General features: G+C 47.7%; 1 protein-coding gene across 1 annotated transcript; it reads left to right on the top strand.

Annotated features, from left to right (window-relative positions):
- The first annotated feature begins 159 nt into the window (after nt 1-159).
- LOC144326829 (vomeronasal type-2 receptor 26-like) lies at nt 160-13356 on the top strand. The gene is made up of 4 exons (XM_077923673.1): nt 160-182; nt 7037-7328; nt 11953-12079; nt 12458-13356. Exons 1-4 carry the CDS (start codon nt 160-162, stop codon nt 13354-13356), a joined length of 1341 nt encoding a protein of 446 aa, XP_077779799.1.
- Nucleotides 13357-22855: the final 9499 nt, after the last annotated feature.

Consider the following 22855-nt stretch of genomic DNA (forward strand, 5'->3'; position numbering starts at 1 on the left):
AAACTAGTAAAAAAGGTTTCTTCGGCTGTGTCTGAAGTAAGAGGAAGAACAAGGAAGGGGTAGGTCTTCTGCGTGGGGAACACAGAGAAATGTTATTGGGTGACAGAGAAAAGGTGGAACTACTCAAGACCTACTTTGTCTTGACCCAAAAGGAACGCGATGCCCAACCTGCTGATAACAAAGTAAATGATGTAAGGAGGAAGCTGCAGCCCAAGACAGGAAAAGAGGTCATAAGGGAACACCTAGCGACTTTAAATGAATTCAAATCTCCAGGGCCTGATGAACTGCATCCAAGAGCACTAAGGGAGCTTGCGGATGTAATTTCAGAGCCTTTAATTTCTATTATCTTTGAGAATTCTTGGAGACCAGGTGAGGTCCCTACAGACTGTTGTTGTTGTTTAGTCGTTTAGTCGTGTCCGACTCTTCGTGACCCCATGGACCAGAGCACGCCAGGCACCTCTGTCCTCCACTACTTCCCGCAGTTTGGTCAAACTCATGCTGGTAACCTCGAAAACACTATCCAACCATCTCGTCCTCTGTCGCCCCCTTCTCCTTGTGCCCTCCATCTTTCCCAGCATCAGTGTCTTCTCCAGGGAGTCTTCTCTTCTCATGAGGTGGGCCAAAGTACTGGAGCCTCAGCTTCACGATCTGTCCTTCCAGTGAGCACCTACAGACTGGAGGTGGGCAAATGTCCAAAGCAGCGCACGGAAACGCTGTTTACTTTCCCGTCGGAGTGGTACCTATTTATCTACTTGCACTTGACGTGCTTTCGAACTGCTAGGTGGGCAGGAGCTGGGACTGAACAACGGGAGCTCACCCCGTTGCGGGGATTCGAACTGCAGACCTTCTGATCGGCAAGTCCTAGGCTGTCCTACACCACAGCGCCACCCGTGTCCCTTGAATAAAAGGTAAGAGCATAAAAAACGGTATCATCCATCAGTGCCATATTGGGGGGGGGGTATTGCCCTTGGGGGGGGGGGGGTATTAAGCCTTCCAGCCTGTGTGTGTATGCAAAAGGGCATGATGTGTTTGTGCCAAATTTGCTCTTTGACCCAGGCGAAACAAAGCCTAGTTTCCCCCTTGTTCTATCACCACATCCTTATGATGATCCGTAGGGTGGTCAGTTGTGCAGAATACTTTTCAGAAAGGTCAGCGTTTAGGGGATCAACCGGGGAGGTGGGAGGACTGAGGCTCGGCAGCACCCCACCCCCAAATTAAAAACTTACCTTGCATTTCTAACAACGGAGCCATATGTCTGAAATTTCCTGGACATACAGTGGTACCTCGGGTTACAGACGCTTCAGGTTACAGACTCCGCTAACCCAGAAATAGTACCTCGGGTTAAGAACTTTGCTTCAGGATGAGAACAGAAATCGCACGGCAGCGGCGCTGCGGCAGCGGGAGGCCCCGTTAGCTAAAGTGGTGCTTCAGGTTAAGAACGGACCTCCAGAACCAATTAATTTCTTAACCCAAGGTACCACTGTACTATATATTTGGACGCTGGGACAGAAATCCCCTAAATGTCCAGGAAATCCCGAAAGTATGGTAAGTGGCGATTTTGACCATTTCGTGTGGGGGGGGGAGCTCAAGTCAAGAACCTCAATTTTAAAAGCGATTTTGCAAAAAGAGAAACCTCAACAACTTTGGCCGAAAACGCTCAACAACTTTTCTGTCCGAATGTACATTTTCTGAACTACGGCAACCCTGGGTAGGCGCGGATGATTTTAAGCAGGGCGGGCAGAAGACTATTTAATGCAGCAAAAAGAGGCAAGAGACATTTCGTTGCTGCGGGCGCCTTCAAAAGCTCTTGCCGGCTGTGCGCGGAGCCGATGCTGAGTGTGAGGCTACTGATCGGTAGGGAAAATATATTCAGGGCTCAAAATGCGCCAAGGCTGCTGCTTAGCCATGGGGCAAGCAGGGCCGCCACCACGGCAATCTTCCTCCCTTCTTTTTTTGCAAGCCAAGGCGTGGAAATCCTTTGCATGGGTGTGGGGAACGGTACTCACCTGAGCGGCTTCCCAGCAGGACGGCAACAGCCGCTTCCAGGATCAGGAACTGCCGCATCTTGGATGGATTGCTGTCGCAAACAGCCCCCTCCGTGCAATCTAGAGCAGCGGCTGATCTAGACCAAGCGCCGGGATTGGCCCAGAGCAACACATCCGACCAATTAGAAAAATGAGCTCGGGTTTCGGCAGCGGTTGCTGGGCGGACGTCGCAGCGGGAGGCTGCGCGCGGGGCTGCGAAGCGAAAGTGAACTTTTTGGCGATTATGCAAATTCCGGGAAACGCGGAGTAAGACCGGGGGGGGGGGGGGGGCGGCGCTTGCAATTTTCGGTGTGTGTACGCACATCATTCTTGGCGATCATGTGTAATTGCTGGAGAGGCAAGTCCGGAGTCAGCCTGGCAAGAAAAGGCAGGAAACCTTTAGGGAAGTTTTTAATGTTTAATAATAATAATATTATTTTTATTTATACCCCTCAGAAAACCGGGCTCAGGGCGGCTAACAACAAATTTAAAACACATAATTGATGCAACAAAAAACAGCACAAAATACAATATACAAAGTGAATAACAGTAAGTTCAGAATTCAAAAATCAATTCAGGGGGGAAATGTTTTATTCTGTTTTAAATCTGTTGGGAGCCACCCAGAGTGTCTGGGCGGAGTATTATTATTATTATTATTATTATTATTATTATTATTAATTACAACAGCAACCATTACCACCCCTGCCAGGTAAAGAGGAGGCTGCTGGGATGACTCAGCAGCGCCCTCCAGTGTCCCACCTGTGCAACTTCTAGGAAATAACAACAACAACAATAATAAATTTTTATTTAAACCCTGCCCTCCCTGGCCAGAGCTGGGCTCAGAGCGGCTAACACAAATAAAATTACAATCAAAACATAATGGGGGGCAGTTTAAAATACAGGTTAAAAATACAATGTAAAATGCAGCCTCATTTTAATAGTAGCCCATAGATCAAGGTGCTTGTTGGTCAAAGCAGAAAGAATTAGAAAAAGGGGGAGAGGGAGTGACGGTCCAGCTGCTTTTCTGGGCTCTATTTGATTGCTGCTCATAGGGAAGATAGCTTTTTTTTATTATTATTGATTTTCCATTAAACACATATAACCAAATCAAACATTTTCACAAATTTCAACTTTTGGACTTCCGTCAGCTTCTCTCCCAATCTTCCATATTAAAATTTTTTATTACGCATTCCCTAAATTTAATATTGCCTTTTAATATAACCTTCTTATCTTGTTCTCTTTTTTACAATACTCCTCAAACTTCCACAGAGCTTTTTTAAACCCCGCTAGCTTTATTTGATCATCACATATATTTTTCAGATATTCTGTAAATTTTCCCCAGTCCTCGATGAACTTGTGATCTCGTTGATATCTAATCTTCCCAGTTAGCTTGTCCAATTCTGCATAATCCATAAGTTTCATTCTCCATTCTTCAAGGGTCGGTAGTTCCTCCTGTTTCCATTTTTGGGCCATTAATATTCTCGCCGCTGTTAAAGCATATTGGAAAAGTTTACAGTCCCTTCTGTTTATCTCAGTTCCTCAGCTTTTTATTATGATTTTGAAACTGACATTCTTAACCACTCCGAAGTGCAGTGACAGGGTATTGCACCATACCAAATACAGTGGTACCTCGGGTTACATATGCTTCATGTTACATACGCTTCAGGTTACAGACTCCGCTAACCCAGAAATAGTACCTCGGGTTAAGAACTTTGCTTCAGGATGAGAACAGAAATTGTGCTCCAGCGGCTCGGCAGCAGTGGGAGGCCCCATTAGCTAAAGTGGTGCTTCAGGTTAAGAACAGTTTCAGGCTAAGAACGGACCACCGCAACGAATTATAATAATAATAATAATAATAATTTATTATTTATACCCCGCCCATCTGGCTGAGTCTCATGCCCCGCTCCACCCCAGGGGTAGTATGGGGCATTTTGCCTCAGGTGCTGAAACACTGGGCCTCCCCTGCGTCAGTGTTAGGTGCACCTACTCCATAAACTCAGGGTTGTCGTGTTGGCATCCACCTGTCTCAGGAGACAAAGGTGTGCTTTTATGTGAGGTCAGGCTGTTGGATGGTTGCAGTGCTTGCTGTGGCTGTAGAGCCCGACACAGGAGAGACATGTTTTGTTGCAGCTGGGGCAGGTGTCCGGTTGTGCTGCTGCAGATGCACCATGGCGTTTCTTAGAGCCAGCGTGGTGTAGTGGTTAAGAGTGGTAGACTCGTAATCTGGTGAACCGGGTTCGCTTCTCCGCTCCTCCACATGCAGCTGCTGGGTGACCTTGGGCCAGTCACACTTCTTTGAAGTCTCTCAGCCCCACTCACCTCACAGAGTGTTTGTTGTGGGAGAGGAAGGGAAAGGAGATTGTTAGCCGCTTTGAGACTCCTTCGGGTAGTGATAAAGCGGAATGTCAAATCCAAACTGCTCCTCCTCCTCTCCTCCTCCTCCTCCTCCTCCTTCTTCTTCATCTTCTTCATCTTCTCTCTGTGCTCCTCCCAGCAGTCATTCTTCCTCTGGTCACTGCTAGGGATACTTTTTCTTCTTTGGCGATCCTTCGTAGCCGAGTAAGATTGTCTTCCATAAACACGGTTTTAACAATGAGGCCACCCCCACCCCACAATTTTATCTCCAGTCCTCAGAGTGGTTTTATCTCAAAGGACCACAAGGAGAGCCTGCTGGATGTGGCCAGTGGCCCATCTAGTCCAGCATCCTGTGAAGTGAAGGAGACGTGACAGGAGTTGATGATGCAGGTGAGCTGCGCATATGCAAGCTGATTGCCAGCTTGGCAGAGGCTCTTTTTATTAGCAAGAATATGCACACGTTTAGGAACAGTCTGACCTTTAGCACTTTTGCATCATGAGCTGACACATATGTTTCCTCTGATATTTGTGAGACCTGCTCCACCACGTCATGTTCCTACCAAGTGGAAAGTGAGCCATGCCTCTGCAAAGGAGGCAAAGGTCAGAGACAAGAGTGTGACGTACTGGACAGGCTGAGGCCTGTCCATGTCAGGCAAGGTGTGCCTCAGCCCTGTGAACATCATTCCTACAATCCTGTTCTCACAGTGGTCAAACAGAAAGACCACAAGTATGATCCAAGCACAGCACTCTCCCCTCCAGCAGTTCCATGCAGCTGGTATTCAGAAGCCAACTGCCACCAAATGTGGAGGAATGTCCCCAACAAAAAATCCATTGAGAAAGAGCGGCCAGTCCCATCAGGACCTACTTGCCCTACATGGAAGGCCACCAAAGTCCCACATGATTTGAGGAAAGAGGGAGATAGAAAGGCCTAGATTGGGCAGGACACTAATACATTTTCCCCAGGCTGTGTCAGTGAAAGTGTGGTGTAGAGTGAGCTTAAATAGAACTAATCCCCTATAGAGCTAATTGGCCCGTGTAGTTGCCGACATTACCCCTGCGGGAGAGTCCACCTCTCCTATTCTTGCAGGGATAGGATTCCCACATACAGAGAAGGAACAGAATTGTTCTGATTCAGTTGGAGGGCTTTTCTTAGGTTCTTGTGAGCACAGTCCAGGCCAAATGCCCCCCTTCACTTTAAATCATGCCAAACTGTGGAAATGCTCACCGCAAACATATTTTTCTCCAGCTTTGCACCTGCCCCTTGAATCAAACAAAGACTCTGGGAAGTTGCAGCGGCAAAACTTCCACCATTTGCAATTATGAAAATCATAGTGATTGCTTCTTCTGAAAGCTCAAGAGATGTTCCTGGAGATTGCCTAAACATCAGAACCAATAAAAACGTGGTGTTATTCATTGCACAGTTTCTGGAAAGAAAAGTTGGTGCAAATAATATTTCTCGTGTCAGAGGCAGGATGAGTCAAGGTTTAGAGCAGGTGAAAGGTTGGGGGAGTGGATATATATTTGCATGGCATTGAATGGCTCCAAAGCCATTGCTGAACACCAGCCAGATTGGGATAGTGCAGGACGCAGAGGCAGAATGAGATCTCTGCTGATTCTCTTGTTGCTTCTCCTGCTAATGCCCCATGGAGTCAGTGGCAACCTGAAGGCAAAATGCACCTTGAAACTGGTCAGGGATCAATCTGAAGCACCCAGTTATTACCGGCCTGGAGATTTTATGATCAGTGGGATCGTATCTCCAACATCTATTGATCAACAACATCCATATGTCTTTTCCGAGACCCCCTTCACAAGGATTAAGCCGTGAGTAATTTTTCTACCACCAAGGGAATGGTTCCTGTTTACCAGAAAAATGGCTTGTGGCTCTTCAGAGGTTGCTGGACTATTTCCAAGGTGCCAGCAATTTATTAATCTTATTAGGACAAGTAAATTACAATAATTTTGAGGAATGCAATAGTAGACCAATGGTAGATCCTGTAAAAATCCTTAGCTAAATATATTCCTCTCCATTCCCACCCCATTTCCCCTTTGTGTCATGTATTTTTCAATTACAGTGGTACCTCGGGTTAAGTACTTAATTCATTCCGGAGGTCTGTTCTTAACCTTAAACTGTTCTTAAACTGAAGCACCGCTTTAGCTAATGGGGTGTCCTGCTGCTGCTGCGCCACCGGAGCACAATTTCTGTTCTCATCCTGAAGCAAAGTTCTTAACCTGAGGTAATATTTCTGGGTTAGCGGAGTCTGTAACCTGAAGCGTATGTAACCTGAAGTGTATGTAACCCGAGGTACCACTGTATAAGGTTTAGGACAGAATTCTCTTCTTGCCAAAGAGCAGGGAAAGCATGCTTTAAATGAAACAATCTAGTCCTGGGGATCTTCCTCAGTAGAGGAGTCTCCAAACTATGAACTGTTCAAATTTATCACACAGGTTTCATTCGTAAATAAATAAATATGTATTGATGAGTTTGGTGCTTCCTTATCTGCACTCAAATTGCACTAAAGTACCAGTCCTTTTTAAAGAACAGTTGAGGAATTTTTCACACACTCCTTTTGAAATGGCCAAGGCCACTGAAACAACAGCAGCCCTTGCATCAATTTCCCAGTATTTCATGAACTTTTAAATTGATTTATTTTTTGCAGGGGAATATTTAAGTCCTACTGGTACGTCTGGTCCTTCTTGTTCACCATCCAGGAGATCAACCAGGATCCCAGGCTCTTACCCAACATCACTCTGGGCTACAACCTCTATGAGAACTATTTGGATGAGAGGATGACTTCTGCTGCCATGCTAGACTTGCTTGGAGGAGGGAATAGCAATGTCCCAAACTATATCTGTGGAAAACAGAATAACCCGCTGGCTGTTTTTGAAGGGGCCAATTCTGTAATCTCAGAAGAGATTTCAGCCATGTCAGCCATCTACAAAATCCCACAGGTATGAAGGGAGGACAAGAGGAGATAGAAGATATTTGTCCTTTCAACTTAATAAAGACGTTCCTTATCATGAAGGTACAGCAAAATACTAATCTCTTCTTTCTCTGACTAGATCAGCTATGGTTTCACTAGGCAGGTTCTTGAAGTTGAAACCCAGTCCCCTTTTGTTTATCGGATGGTCCCCAAGGAAGAAGCTCAGTACCCAGGGATTGTCATGTTGCTCTTGCATTTTGGGTGGACATGGGTTGGCCTCTTCGCTCCAGATGATGACAGTGGAGAAAGTTTTGTGCGTACCTTGGTGCCTCTGATGATCAGCAAAGGGATTTGTGTTGCTTTCTCAAAAAAAGTAACTCAGAGAAATCTATATGACATGCTTTCCCCAAGCAAACCATTTTTCATCTGGAGACAAGTCGGTGTATTTGTTTACCATGTACCTTCTTACATGGGATTGGGACTAATCGTTGCACTACAGGTGCGACATGGGAAACAAATTGGGCCCAAAATCTGGATCACAACCCCTTTTCAAGACATGAACTTGAACTTGTCTCTTCATCCTGATGACTTCCAGCATATCCATGGATCTTTGTCTTTTGTAATGAAGTTGCAGATAAGAAAGACGCATCAAAACTACAAACCAGATTCCTACCTTCTTAGGCAGTTTTGGAAGGAAGCATTTCATTGTTTATATTCAAAGCATGTGTTGGCCGCGAAAGGTCGGGCAAGATGCACAGAGAAGCAGAAACTGGAAAAACTGCCTCAAGAGGAGCTGGAGAGAGCCATGTCTCAGGACAGCTCCACCACTTTCTTTAGTGTTCAGACTGTGGCACATGCCTTAAATGTTGCACATTCATCTAGATCAAAGCTGATGGCGTTGGTGGGTGGAAGAGACAAAAGGCTAGAGCCATGGCAGGTATTTCCTCCCCCTATCTGCAAATGGCAACCCCTTGTTCCAAATTTAGCAGTGAGCAAAAATGTTTCCTATCAGGATTCTAGATTATGTGGCAACCATTATGAGGGCTCCCTTCAGATGTTTGTGCAAGGAAGAGGAGCTACTCAGCACAGTCAAATGTCCGACTCATGTGCTGATATTGAAAGTGGCTTACACCTGTGAAAGTCTTCTCTGCAGTGGCCCCCGTACTGTGGAAGAATATTCACTTGAGATAAATTGGACAACTGTGGCAATGGCATTATGTCAGCTGATTAAAATATACGACATTCCCAATGACTTGTTTTTAGAACTGCCTCTGTTGGGCTTTCTGGGTATCTGTTGTGTTTTTTATACTTCGTTGGAAAGCACTCAGAGTGGCTGGGGTACAAGTAATAAATTGTTGTTTTTGTTGTTAATGGCCTTTGCTTGAATTAACAGTTTTATCAGTGGAATAGAATGGATATGATTTGTGGCTGACACGAGATGTGCACTGGCCCTAATTAATAACAGCTGTTGTAGAATTAAAAAACAGCAACACCTCATTCACCAAAAGCTCTTCTATTTTGAGAGCTCAGGAGTTCATTTACTTGTGTGAGAGTCAGGGCGGTCTCTGAGCTCATACAGTACAAGAACAAGCATGTAAAATTTCAACAGGCAGGGCACATGTTAACCTTCCCAATTTTGCAATGGAAAACTACAAGTTAGTTTTGACATGCAGCAGCAGTTCTAAATAAAATTATTTGCACTTTAGTGTTAGCTTGCAAGCAACCAACTTGCAGTTACACATGAAAGCATAACAATAGGAAGCCTTTGTTCCCAGTGGCGTAGCGTGGGGGGTGCAGGGGGGGGGGCTGGCCGCACCGGGCGCAACATCTGGGGGTTAGGGTTAGGGGGCGCAAATCCACGGGTTAGGGGGCACAAATTACTTGCCTTGCCCCGGGTGCTGACAACCCACGCTACACCACTGTTTGTTCCAAACTTGCAGACAGCTTCATCCTTAGTTAGGCCAACTTGCTTTTAATTTTAACTGTGGTAGAGATCATATCTTTAAATTATGGGTAGGCAAACTAAGGCCTAAGGGACGCGGGTGGTGCTGTGGGTAAAACCTCAGTGCCTAGGACTTGCCGATTGTATGGTCGGCAGTTCGAATCCCCGCGGCGGGGTGAGCTCCCGTCGTTCGGTCCCAGCTCCTGCCCACCTAGCAGTTCGAAAGCACTCTTAAGTGCAAGTAGATAAATAGGGACCGCTTTATAGCGGGAAGGTAAACGGCGTTTCCGTGTGCTACACTGGTGCTGGCTCGCCAGCTGCAGCTTCGTCACACTGGCCACGTGACCTGGAAGTGTCTTCGGACAGCGCCGGCTCACGGCCTCTAGAGCGAGATGAGCACGCAACCCCAGAGTCGGACACGACTGGCCCGTACAGGCAGGGGTACCTTTACCTTTACCTTTAAACTAAGGCCCAGGGGCCATATCCGGCCCAATCACCTTATAAATCTGGCCCGCGGATGGTCTGGGAATCAGCGTGTTTTTACATGAGTAGAATGTGTGCTTTTATTTAAAATGCATCTCTGGGTTATTTGTGGGGCCTGCCTGGTGTATTTACATGAGCAGAATGTGTGCTTTTATTTTAAATGTATCTCTGGGTTATTTGTGGGGCATAGGGATTTGTTCATTCCCCCCCCCCAAAAAAAAATAGTCTGGTCCCCCACAAGGTCTGAGAGACAGTGGACTGGCCCCCTGCTGAAAAAGTTTGCTGACTCCTGCTTTAAATCCTGAACCAAACTTACTGATTTATCTGACAGAGCTGAAAGCAAGCAGGACTGAGATACACAACACACTTTCGTAGTTTCTTATTGCTGGTGTTTTCACTGTCATTGCAGCTTCACCCTTTCCTAAGAGAAGTCCAAAGCTCAAACACTTCCATGGGCAGACTGTGTTTGGATGAGAATGGGGAGCAGCCAGGCAACTATGACATTGAGAACTGGGTGATGTTTCCCAATGCGTCTAGCACTCGAGTGAAAATTGGGAGTGTTGAGAGAGAGGCGTCCACTGGCATAAAATTCACCATTAACCCCGGAGCCATTGAGTGGCCCAAACAGTTCAACAAGGTAGTGAACATAACAGAGTGGAAAGCTAGGAAAGTTCATGCTCTTTTTTCGCACAACTGTTACAAAACAGCCTTGTAAGGTGGACCAATTGTATCTTAACTACCCAACAATAGTTGCCTCTACCAATCCCTCTTGCCACAGGCAGCAACCCAGACGGGAGGGGAATCCAGGATATTCAAAGAAATCCTAGAGTCTGGGGATCCTGAGAAAATACATCCTGTGTTTATCAGTTCACTTGGGGTGTAATAATAATAATAATAATAATAATAATAATAATAATAATAATAATTTATTATGTATACACCGCCCATCCGGCTGGGTTTCCCCAGCCACTCTGGGCAGCTTGAAACAGAATACTAAAATACAATAACTTATTAAACATTACAAAAACATTAAAAGCTTCCCTAAACAGGGCTGTCTTCAGATGTCTTCTAAAAGTTTGGTAGTTACTTTTCTCTTTGACATCTGGTGGGAGGGCGTTCCACAGGGCAGGTGCCACTACTGAGAAGGCCCTCTTCCTGCTTCCCTGTAACTTGGCTTCTTGCAGCTAGGGAACCGCCAGAAGGCCCACGGCGCTGGACCTCAGTGTCCGGGCAGAACGATGGAGGTGGAGACGCTCCTTCAGGTATATTGGACTGAGGCCATTTAGGGCTTTAAAGGTCAGCACCAACACTTTGAACTGTGCTTGGAAACATATTGGGAGCCAGTGTAGGTCTTTCAAGACTGGTGTTATATAGTCTCGGTGGCCGCTCCCAGTCACCAGTCTAGCTGCCGCATTCTGGATTAGTTGTAGTTTCCGAGTCACCTTCAAAGGTAGCCCCACATAGAGCGCATTGCAGTAGTCCAAGCGGGAGATAACCAGAGCATGCACCACTCTGATGACACAGTCTGTGGGCAGGTAGGGTCTCAGCCTGCAGCTCCTGGCTCTCTCTCCCAGAGATCAGAGCAGCTGGCTTTTCTCCATCTTCTTTTTGTATGTTCTGTCTTCTGCCTTGAGCCTACATTTGTATTAAAAGGTGGAATAAAAATGCCGAAACAAGCAAGCAGGTACACCAAAGTGGTTTACCTCTGATGCTAGGTAAAGGTAAAGGTACCCCTGCCCATACGCGCCAGTCTTGACAGACTCTAGGGTTGTGCACCCATCTCACTTAAGAGGCCGGGAGCCAGCGCTGTCCGCAGACACTTCCGGGTCACGTGGCCAGCGTGACAAAGCTGCATCTGGCGAGCCAGAGCCGCACACGGAAACGCTGTTTACCTTCCCGCCAGTAAGCAGTCCCTATTTATCTACTTGCACCCGGGGGTGCTTTCGAACTGCTAGGTTGGCAGGTGCTGGGACCGAACGATGGGAGCTCACCCCGCCGCGGGGATTCGAACTGCCAACCATGCGATCGGCAAGTCCTAGGCGCTGAGGTTTTACCCACAGCGCCACCCGCGTCCCTTACCTCTGATGCTGTTTTGCATTAAAAGTGCTTCCTTGTTAAAAAAAGAAGTGGTTGTGCTCAGTGGGTCCTTTCCAGACTATGAATGAATTCCATACACAAATGCGTCCAGCACTTTCCCCTTGATGTACCTTCTTCTCTTTATGCTTAGACTGTGCCTCGCTCCAGGTGTACCAAAAGCTGTCAGCCTGGATACGCCAAGGTGGTTCAGGAAGGAGAGCCGGTTTGCTGCTATTCTTGTGCTCTGTGTGCGGAAGGGACAATCTCCTCTCAGGAAGGTGGGTGACTTCAAGGGAGAGGGTGTTCCTTGAGATGATAGAAACAGGGTGGAGAAGCACTTTGAGAAAGCTTGTGCTCCATATATATCTCTGGAGGACAAGCAGTTACAAGTGAAGGTAGTACAGTGATACCTCAGGTTAAGAACTTAATTCGTTCTGGAGGTCCGTTCTTAACCTGAAACTATTCTTAACCTCAGGTACCACTTTAGCTAATGGGGCCTCCCGCTGCTGCCACGCGATTTCTGTTCTCATCCTGAAGCAAAGTTCTTAACCCGAGGTACTATTTCTGGGATAGCGGAGTCTGTAACCTGAAGCGTCTGTAACCCGAGGTACCACTGTAGAACACAGATGGTTATGGATGGTTTTTCTCCTCCGCAGATGCAGAACTTTGCACCAAATGCCAAGAAGATCAGCATCCGAACAAAGGCCATGATCAATGTATCCCTAAGATTATCTCTTTCCTGGCTTATGAAGAACAGTTGGGGATCATCTTAGTTTCCACTGCCCTGTTCTTATCTTTAACAACAGGCATTGTGTTTGGAATTTTCATTAAATACAAGGAAACTCCCCTAGTCAAAGCCAACAACAGGGACCTCTCCTACATCCTCCTCATCTCCCTACTGCTCTCCTTTTTGTCCTCCTTCCTCTTCATTGGCCAGCCAAGGAAAGCAACCTGCCTTCTCCAACAAATGGCCTTCAGCATCATCTTCTCTATTGCTATTTCTTCTGTCTTGGCAAAAACCATCACTGTGGTGATGGCCTTCCTGGCCACCAAGCCAGGGAACAGGATGAGGAGATGGCTGGGGAAGGGTCTGGCCAACCACATAGTCATTTCCTGTTCGAGTGTCCAAGTTGTCATCTGCACCCTGTGGCTGGGACGGTCTCCCCCATTTCCAGAGTATGACATGCACTCCCAGCCTAAAGACATCATCCTACAATGCAACGAAGGGTCTACCGCCATGTTCTATGGTGCCCTTGGCTACATGGGCTTCCTGGCGGCCATCTGCTTCACGGTGGCTTTCCTAGCCAGGAAGCTGCCTGGGGCCTTCAATGAAGCCAAGCTGATCACCTTCAGCATGCTGGTCTTCTGCAGTGTTTGGGTGTCCTTTGTTCCCACCTACCTAAGCACAAAGGGGAAATACATGGTAGCCGTGCAGGTCTTCTCCATCTTGTCCTCCAGTGCTGGGCTTCTGGGATGTATCTTCATCCCCAAATGCTATATTATCATGCTGAGGCCTGATCTGAATACAAAGGAGCACCTGGTAACAAAAACTTAGGATAGCTTCTGTTAGGATTGTAACAATCCTGTGTTATGCTAATTATGATCCTGGGGTGTTGTGTTTCATCATTGGACTTTTTGGGGTAAAACTGGGGACTTTTGAGCAAGTTTGTTTCATTTGGAGCTGGGATTTCTGGATTAACCCTGAGCCTCTGAAAATGCAGTTCTTTCTTTTAGTAATTATCTGGCCCATAATCCATTGTTATATGTTGAAGGCTGTGTGTGGGAGTATTATTTGTACCCACATGAATAAGAAGGAACATCTTTCAGCTGTCCCTGTCATGGCGTTCCATCTTCTGACAGAGTTCTAGAAAGCTAAAGCAATCCTGCCCTGAGATGGGCCTAGTGTTGACACTGCTTTTACTTTCAGGTACTGCAGTTGGTCAGTCTTTTGTGGTTATTGCTCTTTGTCTTCTGTGTGGTTCTTCATCTCATCCAGCCATTTCTCTTTTAGTTTATGTGTGTGTGTCTGTGACTTGGTGGCAGGGGTGGAGCTACCTGCCTCGGCACCTGGAGCCGGGCTAGCTGCCCACACAGCAAGCATTCCTAGCTGCCCGCCGCCCGTGTGGAGAGCATGGGGGTGCGCCGCTAGCCACCCACATGGAAAACGTTGGGAGGGACACAGTTAGCCGCCCGTGGCAGCACTGTCCCTAGCAGCCTGCTGCTAGTGCAGCGAGCGTGGGGTGGGGTTGGTGGTGGCGTGGCGATGTCACCCACCCTCAGCGCTGACGCCCGGTGTGCACCGCACCCCCTGCACTTGCCTTCCTCTGCCAGTGCTTGGTGGTAAAGTATCAATCCTAAATTAACCTTTATAGATTTCTCTGTGTGTACACGACTAAACGTCCCTAAATTCTCAAATAAACTTTGATATATTTATTGGGTAACAGGATCTCTGTATTGCTGCTCTTTTACTGTCTTAAGAAACCTATGTTAATAAACTGCATTGAGGATTAAAAAGAACAGTGGACTGTGTTGCTGGATCTTAAGGAAGGGGTGTATTAAACAAAGGTATGAAAGGTCATGGAATTGTAGAGTTGGAAGGGAACCCAGGGGCCATATAGTCCTACGCACTGCAATGCATAAATATTACAGTGCAGGCATTTTGCAGCAACAGCAGAAGCTTGTGTTAAGAAATGGGAAATTGCTCGGAGTTATTTCACTTGCAGAACAGCAGCTGAAAAGTTTTATCAAATAGTGGTGTCTCCAGAGGCTGGACATTAAATGCTTAAACTATCTCATGATCAGTCAGGACACTGAGGAATTGTGTGTGTGTGTGTGTGTGTGTGTGTGTGTGTGTGCAGGCTCTCAGCAGCATAGTGCATATTTTTCCAGGCACAGTGCAAGAAATTACCTTGCCTTGTTCTTGATTCTGATGTTTAGTTGATTGGTTTCACAGGCAATCTTTGGTCAAATCTCTGGAGCTTTGGCAGGAATAAGAATAATTGTAAGGGGGAGATGTGTCGCCTTGGCAACATCCTGGAGTCTCTGTGTGGCTTGAGGGACATGTGCAGAGTTGGAGGAAAACATGTTTACAAGAACTTACAGAAGTGGCTCCCGGCTCTTAGCTTTGGTCAGAACGGGGAGAAAAGTCTGTGTGGCCTTTAACTGACCAGGACCAAAATATCATTTTAGGATGTATAAACATACAGACACATTGCATGTTTTTTTCTGAATATTGCGAGCTTCTGAAATTACATTTTGTTGCAGGGGTTAGCAAAATTTTCAGACTGAGAGCCACATTTCCTTCTGGACAACCTTCAGGTGACCACATGACAGCAGTGGGCAGGGAAAGGGGTGGGCAGCACAACTCATGAAAATTTTACCTTTCTTCGGTAGTCTAGTTTCCACACACACACCGTTCTCTACCCTGAAGTCATCCATGCAAGGAAGAAGCATTCTCAGAGTTCAAGGCTAAAACACTTTGGGAAGGAGCAAAACGAGGGCATGTCTAGAATGGGTGTGGGCTAGGAAGAGTACTGAGGGGCCAGATAAGAGACACTTGGAGGGCCATATTCAGCTTCTAGGCCTGAGATCTCAAGGGCAGGAAGAGCCAGTGTGGTGTAGTGGTTAAGAGCAGTAGTCTCGTAATCTGGTGAACCGGGTTCGTGTCTCCGCTCCTCCACATGCAGCTGCTGGGTGACCTTGGGCTAGTCACACTTCTCTGGTCTCTCAGCCCCACTCACCTCACAGAGTGTTTGTTGTGGGGGAGGAAGGCAAGGAGAATGTTAGCCGCTTCCACCACCACCACCACCACCTCCTCCTCCTCCTCTTCTTCTTCTTCTTCTTCTTCTTCTTCTTCTTCTTCTTCTTCTTCTTCCTCTTCTTCTTTTCTGCAGCCTCACTCCCATTTCTGACCTTCCCGATTGCACCTCTTGATCAGCTGCTTTCGTTGGTGAAGTAGGATGCCAGAAAAAAATAAAATCCATTCTCCGCCTAATAGTGTTACCTGTAGGTTCTTCACAAACAACGATGGGAAAGACAACACACGAGGACCCCCAATGGATCAGACGCAAGGCCTAGCCAGGGCAGTATTCTGTTGTCACAGGGCATGAAGGCAATAGCATTCTCCCACTTCTCTTCCAAGCAACCAGGATTCAGAAGCATATTGCCTCTGTCAGTGGAGGGAGATCACAGCTATCTTTACTCGAAGCCTCCGATAGCCTAATCTCTCCATGAACTTGCCTAGTCACCCTTTAAAGTCATTGAAATAGTGGTCATTCCTTCTATACATATTTTTCCGCACACCTCTACCCTGTTCCCAGGCCACCCTAATTGCCTTTTCTCTGAACTAAGGAAGTCAGAATGCAACTGTTCCTGATATTTATATTTATATTTATTTATTAAATTTATATACCGCCATATACTCGCAGGTCTCAGGGTGGTTCACAAGATTAAATTGCAATATAAAAACACAGAACACATAATCAAAATTGAAACAGAGGCAACTGAATAACACCCCCCAACAAAAAGTTATATATATTGATATTCAAAGATTTTCATTTTCAAAGATTTTGAAAGAAAAAAGAAAAAAACAGAAAAAGAATAGTTACATCATTTTATATATATATATATATATATATATATATATATATATATATATATATATATATGCAGGTTTTGGTGTCCTCGGGTGTCTTCCCGTGTAAAAGTTGGGGTGTCTGGGCGACGTTTCGACGAGGTCTCACTCGTCATCTTCAGGCTGGTGCTTTCGGCTTCTTGTTACTGGAACAGAGCAGGATCTCTGTGTTTGAGTTCCTATAAATACTGTTGAGGAGGTGTGGTGTATAGCCTCCAATGTTCTGGGCCGAGAGGAAGTTCCCAGGCTAGTGTGCCTTTTCTTCTTTTGTTCCTTAATTGCTTGAGGGATATCTTGAGTGATTTACGAAAATCTACGAAAGCATATATATATATATATGTGTGTGTGTGTGTGTGTGCGTGTGTGTGTGTGTGTGTGTGATGGGATAATGAGCTGCTTGTGCGTAAAATGCAAGTCCCTCAGAGTTTGGTCGAGTCCTCAAACCTCTGCCTGTGACGGAGCCCCTCCAGCATGGCTGCGTCAGTCGCTAGCAGAATCCGAAAGTGGTCTCTTACGGAATCTCTTCCAGCATAAAAGCTCCTTAACGGAAACACGTCTTCTGGACTCTCGGCGTGACAGTTTCCGGCGAGGAGTGGGTGTCCCTATAGGAGGTCTTGAAACCTCCCCACTGTTTTCGCTGGAAGTGTCTCTGAGCCATCCCTCCGACTCACTTTCCCCTGGAGCCCCTCCTCTCCCCCTGCTGGTTCCCTCTCCAGCTGCTAAGTCTCTCTCAACCTCCGGGAGCCTTTCCACCTCCTGTCTTTCCGATGGCAGTTCCCTGACATCCACCTCCCCTCCAGGGCCCCCTTTACCCCCTCCCGTCCCCTCCTCTATGGGCGGTGAGGAAGCAAAGCCCCTGAAAGAACCTCCCTCATCTTCCGAAGTCTCGAACACTTCCCTCCACCGGTTGCTGTTCCTGGTCTCCCGGTACTCCTCGTCATCGGAGTCAATTTCTTCTTCCACCTCCGATTCCGTGAACCCTTCCAGTTCCTCTTCCTCGTCGGTGGTGCCGAAGTACTCCCTCCTGAACCTTGCTACAGGCTGAGGTTTCCTCGGGAACCTTTGGTGGAACGTTTCTATTAAGACCTCGTCATTGACCTCCCCTGCAGTCACCCAGGTGTTTTCTGACTCCGGTTCCCCTTCCCACGCCACCAAATACTCCACCTGATTTCCCTTCCACCTGGAATCGAGGATTTCCGCTACATGGCTGCTGCGTTCCCTTTCTTCCAAGGCTGGTCCCCTGGTGTACTCCCCTTCACGTCCCCCCCTGTACGGTGACAGTAAAGACCTATGGAATACTGGGTGCAATTTCATGTGGTTGGGTAACCGGAGTTTGAAAGCCACTGGGTTGACCTGGTGAATGACCTCAAAGGGTCCCAATCTCTTGGGTCTCAATTTCTTACAACCCCCTTTGAACGGCAACCCTTGGGTTGACAGCCACACCTGATCCCCCACCCTTATGGTTTCACCTTCCCTTCTGTTCTTGTCTGCCTGCCTCTTATATTCTTCTTTGGCCCTTTCTAAGTTGAGCTGGAGCTGATGATGGATCGCTTCCATCTCTTCTACAAAATGTTCGGCCGCTGGGATGCTCCATCTCTCCCCTCCTCCCCCTGGAAATGCCCTGGGGTGACACCCGTAATTAGCCAAAAAGGGGCTCATCCCTGTAGACACATTCTCCGCATTATTGTAGGCAAATTCTGCCAGCGCCAACTTTTCGACCCAATCGTTCTCTCTGTCATTGACATAACACCTCAGGTATTGTTGGAGGATACCGTTAGCTCTTTCCGCCTGCCCGTTGGTTTCAGGGTGCCGGGCAGTCGAAAAATTGACCTCCACGTGCAGTAAGCTCATGAGCTTCCTCCAGAACCTGGACGTAAATTGTTTGCCTCTGTCTGAGACCACCCTCAAGGGGGCGCCATGCAACCGAAAAATGTGTTCTACAAACAATTTCGCTGTTTCTTCCGCTGTGACTGCATGTGAGCATGCCACAAAGTGGCTCATCTTAGTTAACAGGTCTACTACTACCATGATGGCTGTTTTCCCCTTGGACTTCGGCAGATCCGTCATAAAATCTATCGATACCGCTTCCCATGGCCGTTCTGGTGTGGGTAATGGTTGTAATAACCCTGCCGGCGCCCGCCTTTCCCCTTTGGCTCGCTGGCATTGGTCACACCCTCTTACATACTCCCTTACATCTTCCCTCACCTTGGGCCACCAAAATTCCCTGGTAACCAACCACATGGTCTTGTGTTGCCCAAAATGCCCCGCTGTGGGGCTATCGTGCAACTGCTTGAGTACTCTCCCCCTCAATTCTCCTTCGGGTATATACAGTGCCCCTTTGTAATACAATGCCCCATTTCTTTCCTCAAAGCCTCCAGGGCTTTCTCCCTCCCCCCTGAGACCTCTGAGCTTATCCTGGGCGTATTCATCATTTTCCGTTTCCTCTACCAGTTCTCTTTGCCCCACCAGTGCCGCCCCACACACCCAGCGGTCCTCTGGGATGACATGTCTCTCTTCGATTGCTCCCTCCCCCTCCAAATACTCGGGTTTACGTGAGAGAGCGTCCGCCCTGACGTTTTCTGGTCCTGGCACATAACGAATTTCAAAGTGGAATTTGGAGAACTCCTGGGCCCATCTCACTTGTCGTTGGTTGAGCACTCGTGCCGTTCTCCAATACTCCAAATTCTTGTTGTCTGTGCACACTTGCACTTTGTGTTGTGCACCAATTAATAAATGTCTCCATCTCCGGAATGCTTCGTGAATGGCAAGTAGTTCTCGGTCGTACACCGTGTAGTTCCTCTCGGATTTATTCAGCTTCCGCGAGAAGAAGGCACACGGTCTCCACTCCGACTTACTCTTCCCCGGTTGTAGAAGCACCGCCCCTACCGCCCGGTCTGATGCATCGGTTTCCACTCTCATAGGTTTTTGTAAATCCACATGCAGAAGTTGCTCTTCCGAAGCGAACGCCCTTTTCAGCTCTTCAAATGCTCGCTCCGCCTCCGCCGTCCAAACAAATTTCTTCTTACTGCTGAGACAGTCAGTGCTGGGAGCCGTCAAGTGGGCAAAGTTCTTGATGAACTTCCGATAAAAGTTTCCAAACCCCAGGAATCTTTGCACATCCTTCTTCGTTTTCGGTGTTTTCCATTCCAGTACCGCTTGGACCTTGCCTGGATCCATGGCCAATCCCTTGTCCGACAAGCGGTACCCCAGGAATTCCACCTCCTTGGTATGAAACTGACACTTCTCCAGTTTCACCCACAGCTGGTTGGCTTGCAGCTTGCCCAACACTTCTCGAACGTCCCTCACATGCTGCTCCTCATTCTCTGAATATACCAACACGTCGTCTAAGAAGGCTACACAATTCTTGTAGAGCAAAGGTCCCAGGACGTGGTTCATAAATGATTGAAAACACGCCGAGCCTGCTTGTAGGCCGAAGGGCATAACTAGGTATTCAAAGGCTCCCAAAGGGGTGAACATGGTGGTTTTCCATTCATCCCCCTTCCTTATTCGTATCAGGTTGTACGCCCCCCGCAGGTCCAGTTTTGTAAAAATCTTTCCCTTCCTCACCCTAGTCAAAATGTCATCAATTCGGGGCATAGGGAAAGCCAGGGGTTCCGACACTGCATTCAGGGCCCGAAAGTCCACTACAAGCCTCGGTTTATCTGTGTTTTTTTTGTCCACAAAAAACACTGGGCTGCCCCCCACCGCTCGGGACTCTCTGATGAAACCTCGCTTCAGGTTTTTGTCAATGAACTCCCTTAACTCCTGCATCTCCCTGTCTGACATGGCATACAGCTTGCCCACTGGGAGTTGGGCCCCCGGGAGTAGATTGATTTGACAGTCAAAGGGTCTATGCGGCGGCAGCTTGTCTGCTTCTCTTTTGCTGAAGACGTTGCTTAGATCAGCGTATTGTGGGGGCACCTTCCCTTTGTCTGTTACTTCCGTCCCTGCCAAGGTGGCTCTGCTCCCTTCCGGAGCCCTCCCCTCTTTGCAGTGTTCTAGGCAATGCGCTGACCCAAAGGAGACCACTCTCTGATGCCAGCCCACTAGTGGATCGTGCAGCGCCAGCCAGCTCATCCCCAAAATAATGGGCGCTCCTCCCAAGGTGGCCACATTGAACGCTATTCGTTCGGTGTGCCTTGCCACTCTCATTATCATTGGAACCGTCTGTTGGCTGACTTCTCCTCCCAGTAGCTCCCGCCCATCAATCGTGGTCACCTGCAGGGGTTTACTTAAAGGGACAGTTTGTATCTGGTGCTCGGCTGCAAACTCCTTACTCATGAAATTACAGGAGCTGCCTGAGTCCAATAGCGCCTTTATCTGCAGTGGGTGTCCATTTGGCAGCTCTAGTAACACCTCTATCACTAAAGCCGGTCTTGGAGGTTCCGGGGTGGGCACTTTTACTGCTCTTTGGCCTGGCTGCTGTGCCCCGACGGTGGCAGCCAGGCGTTGGCTTTTACTTGCTCCATGCCTTCCCCCTCCTTTTCCCCAACAGCTCCTGCCATCCCTTGCCATTCCTTTCTTTGTAGGCAAACTCTGGCAAAGTGACCTGGCTGTTGGCAGAGATAACATTTCTTGGCGCTCTTCCCCTCCTTCTTCCGCCCTTCACTGGGATTTGAAACTGCGCGCGCGCGCGCTGTGCCAATTTCCATCGGCTCTGCCGGCGGGAAAGGCTGCTCTGGAATCTCTGGAATGCGGAAATCCCTCCAGCGCTCCCCTTTCCCTTCCTGCTTTTCCAACGCTCTCGCCTCCTGGCATGCTCCTATGGTCAGCGCGGATTTGGTCAGCTGGTCCATAGACTCCGCCCTGGGCGCCCGGGAAAGTTCGTCTTTCACCGCCGAAGAAAGCCCTTCTTCGAAAAGCATTTGGATGGGTTCCGCCGATAGGTCCCACCCCAATTTATGGATCAACATGGTAAACTCAGTCCAGTACTCACGGACAGATCGGCTCCCCTGTTTGCAAGCCATTAACTGTCTGCGCACCACTCCCTGCTCAATGTCGCTGGAAAACATTAGGTCCATGGCGCGAAAAAACTTCCTCATGTCCTTTAGGATCTCATTGTTCACTGCCATCAGGGGTCTAACCCAGTCCTTCGCCCCCGCTTCGAGATGGCCAATCACAAAAGCCACTCGCGACTCCTCGTCGGGAAAGTCATCAAACTGCAGATTGAGAGCATATTGCATCTCTGTCCTAAAGGCATGATAGTTCCTGGGATCCCCCCCCCCAACTTCTGCACCAATCCTGGCACCTTTCGTGCGAGCGGGGTGGTTGGGGTTTTTCCCTTTTCTGCATCCTGAGCCCTCCTCTCCTCAAGCCTTGCCGTCTGCAACGCTAGCTGGAGCTCCAACACCCTGTACCTTTCTTCCAGGCTTGGACCAGCTCCAGCTCCGCCTGCTTCTCCGGTTCCGGCTGGGTTGCTCATGATGCCTCTCCTTGCACAAACTGCTTTCAGAGACTTTCGGATTGCTGTGATGGGATAATGAGCTGCTTGTGCGTAAAATGCAAGTCCCTCAGAGTTTGGTCGAGTCCTCAAACCTCTGCCTGTGACGGAGCCCCTCCAGCATGGCTGCGTCAGTCGCTAGCAGAATCCGAAAGTGGTCTCTTACGGAATCTCTTCCAGCATAAAAGCTCCTTAACGGAAACACGTCTTCTGGACTCTCGGCGTGACAGTTTCCGGCGAGGAGTGGGTGTCCCTATAGGAGGTCTTGAAACCTCCCCACTGTTTTCGCTGGAAGTGTCTCTGAGCCATCCCTCCGACTCACTTTCCCCTGGAGCCCCTCCTCTCCCCCTGCTGGTTCCCTCTCCAGCTGCTAAGTCTCTCTCAACCTCCGGGAGCCTTTCCACCTCCTGTCTTTCCGATGGCAGTTCCCTGACAATATATATTCCACATATTATAGATTACCCTGAATCACTTGACTTCTCCCCCATCCCTTCCATGGGTCCTATTAATTCTATTTTCAACTACATATCAATACTTTTCCTATTTTTCATATTTCTAGATTATCTGTACTTTCTGTTACAATACAAGTGTATTTAAAATCCTTCTAATGTTTTGACCTGTTTACAATGACTTTGTATATACATAATAAACATTTCCCAATCTTTTTTAAATTTCTTGTTTTCCTGATTCCTGAGCTTCCCAGTTAGTTTTGCCACTTCGGCATATTCCATCAGCTTGATTTGCCATTCTTCTTTACGTGGGTTTGTCTCTTTCTTCCACTTCTGGGCTAACAACGTCCGAGCAGCTGTTGTAGCATACATGGACAATTTCTTCTGATCTGATGGAATCTCGGTACCTATAATTCCTAGGTTGATTATTTTAAAAGGGCATTAGGTGACAATCAACCATAGGCTTGGTTAAAGAAGAACGTTTTTGCCTGATGCCTAAAGGTGTATAATGAAGGTGCTAGGCGAACCTCCC

The sequence above is a fragment of the Podarcis muralis genome, chromosome 2 (genome assembly GCF_964188315.1).
Source record: "Podarcis muralis chromosome 2, rPodMur119.hap1.1, whole genome shotgun sequence".
Taxonomy (NCBI): domain Eukaryota; kingdom Metazoa; phylum Chordata; class Lepidosauria; order Squamata; family Lacertidae; genus Podarcis; species Podarcis muralis.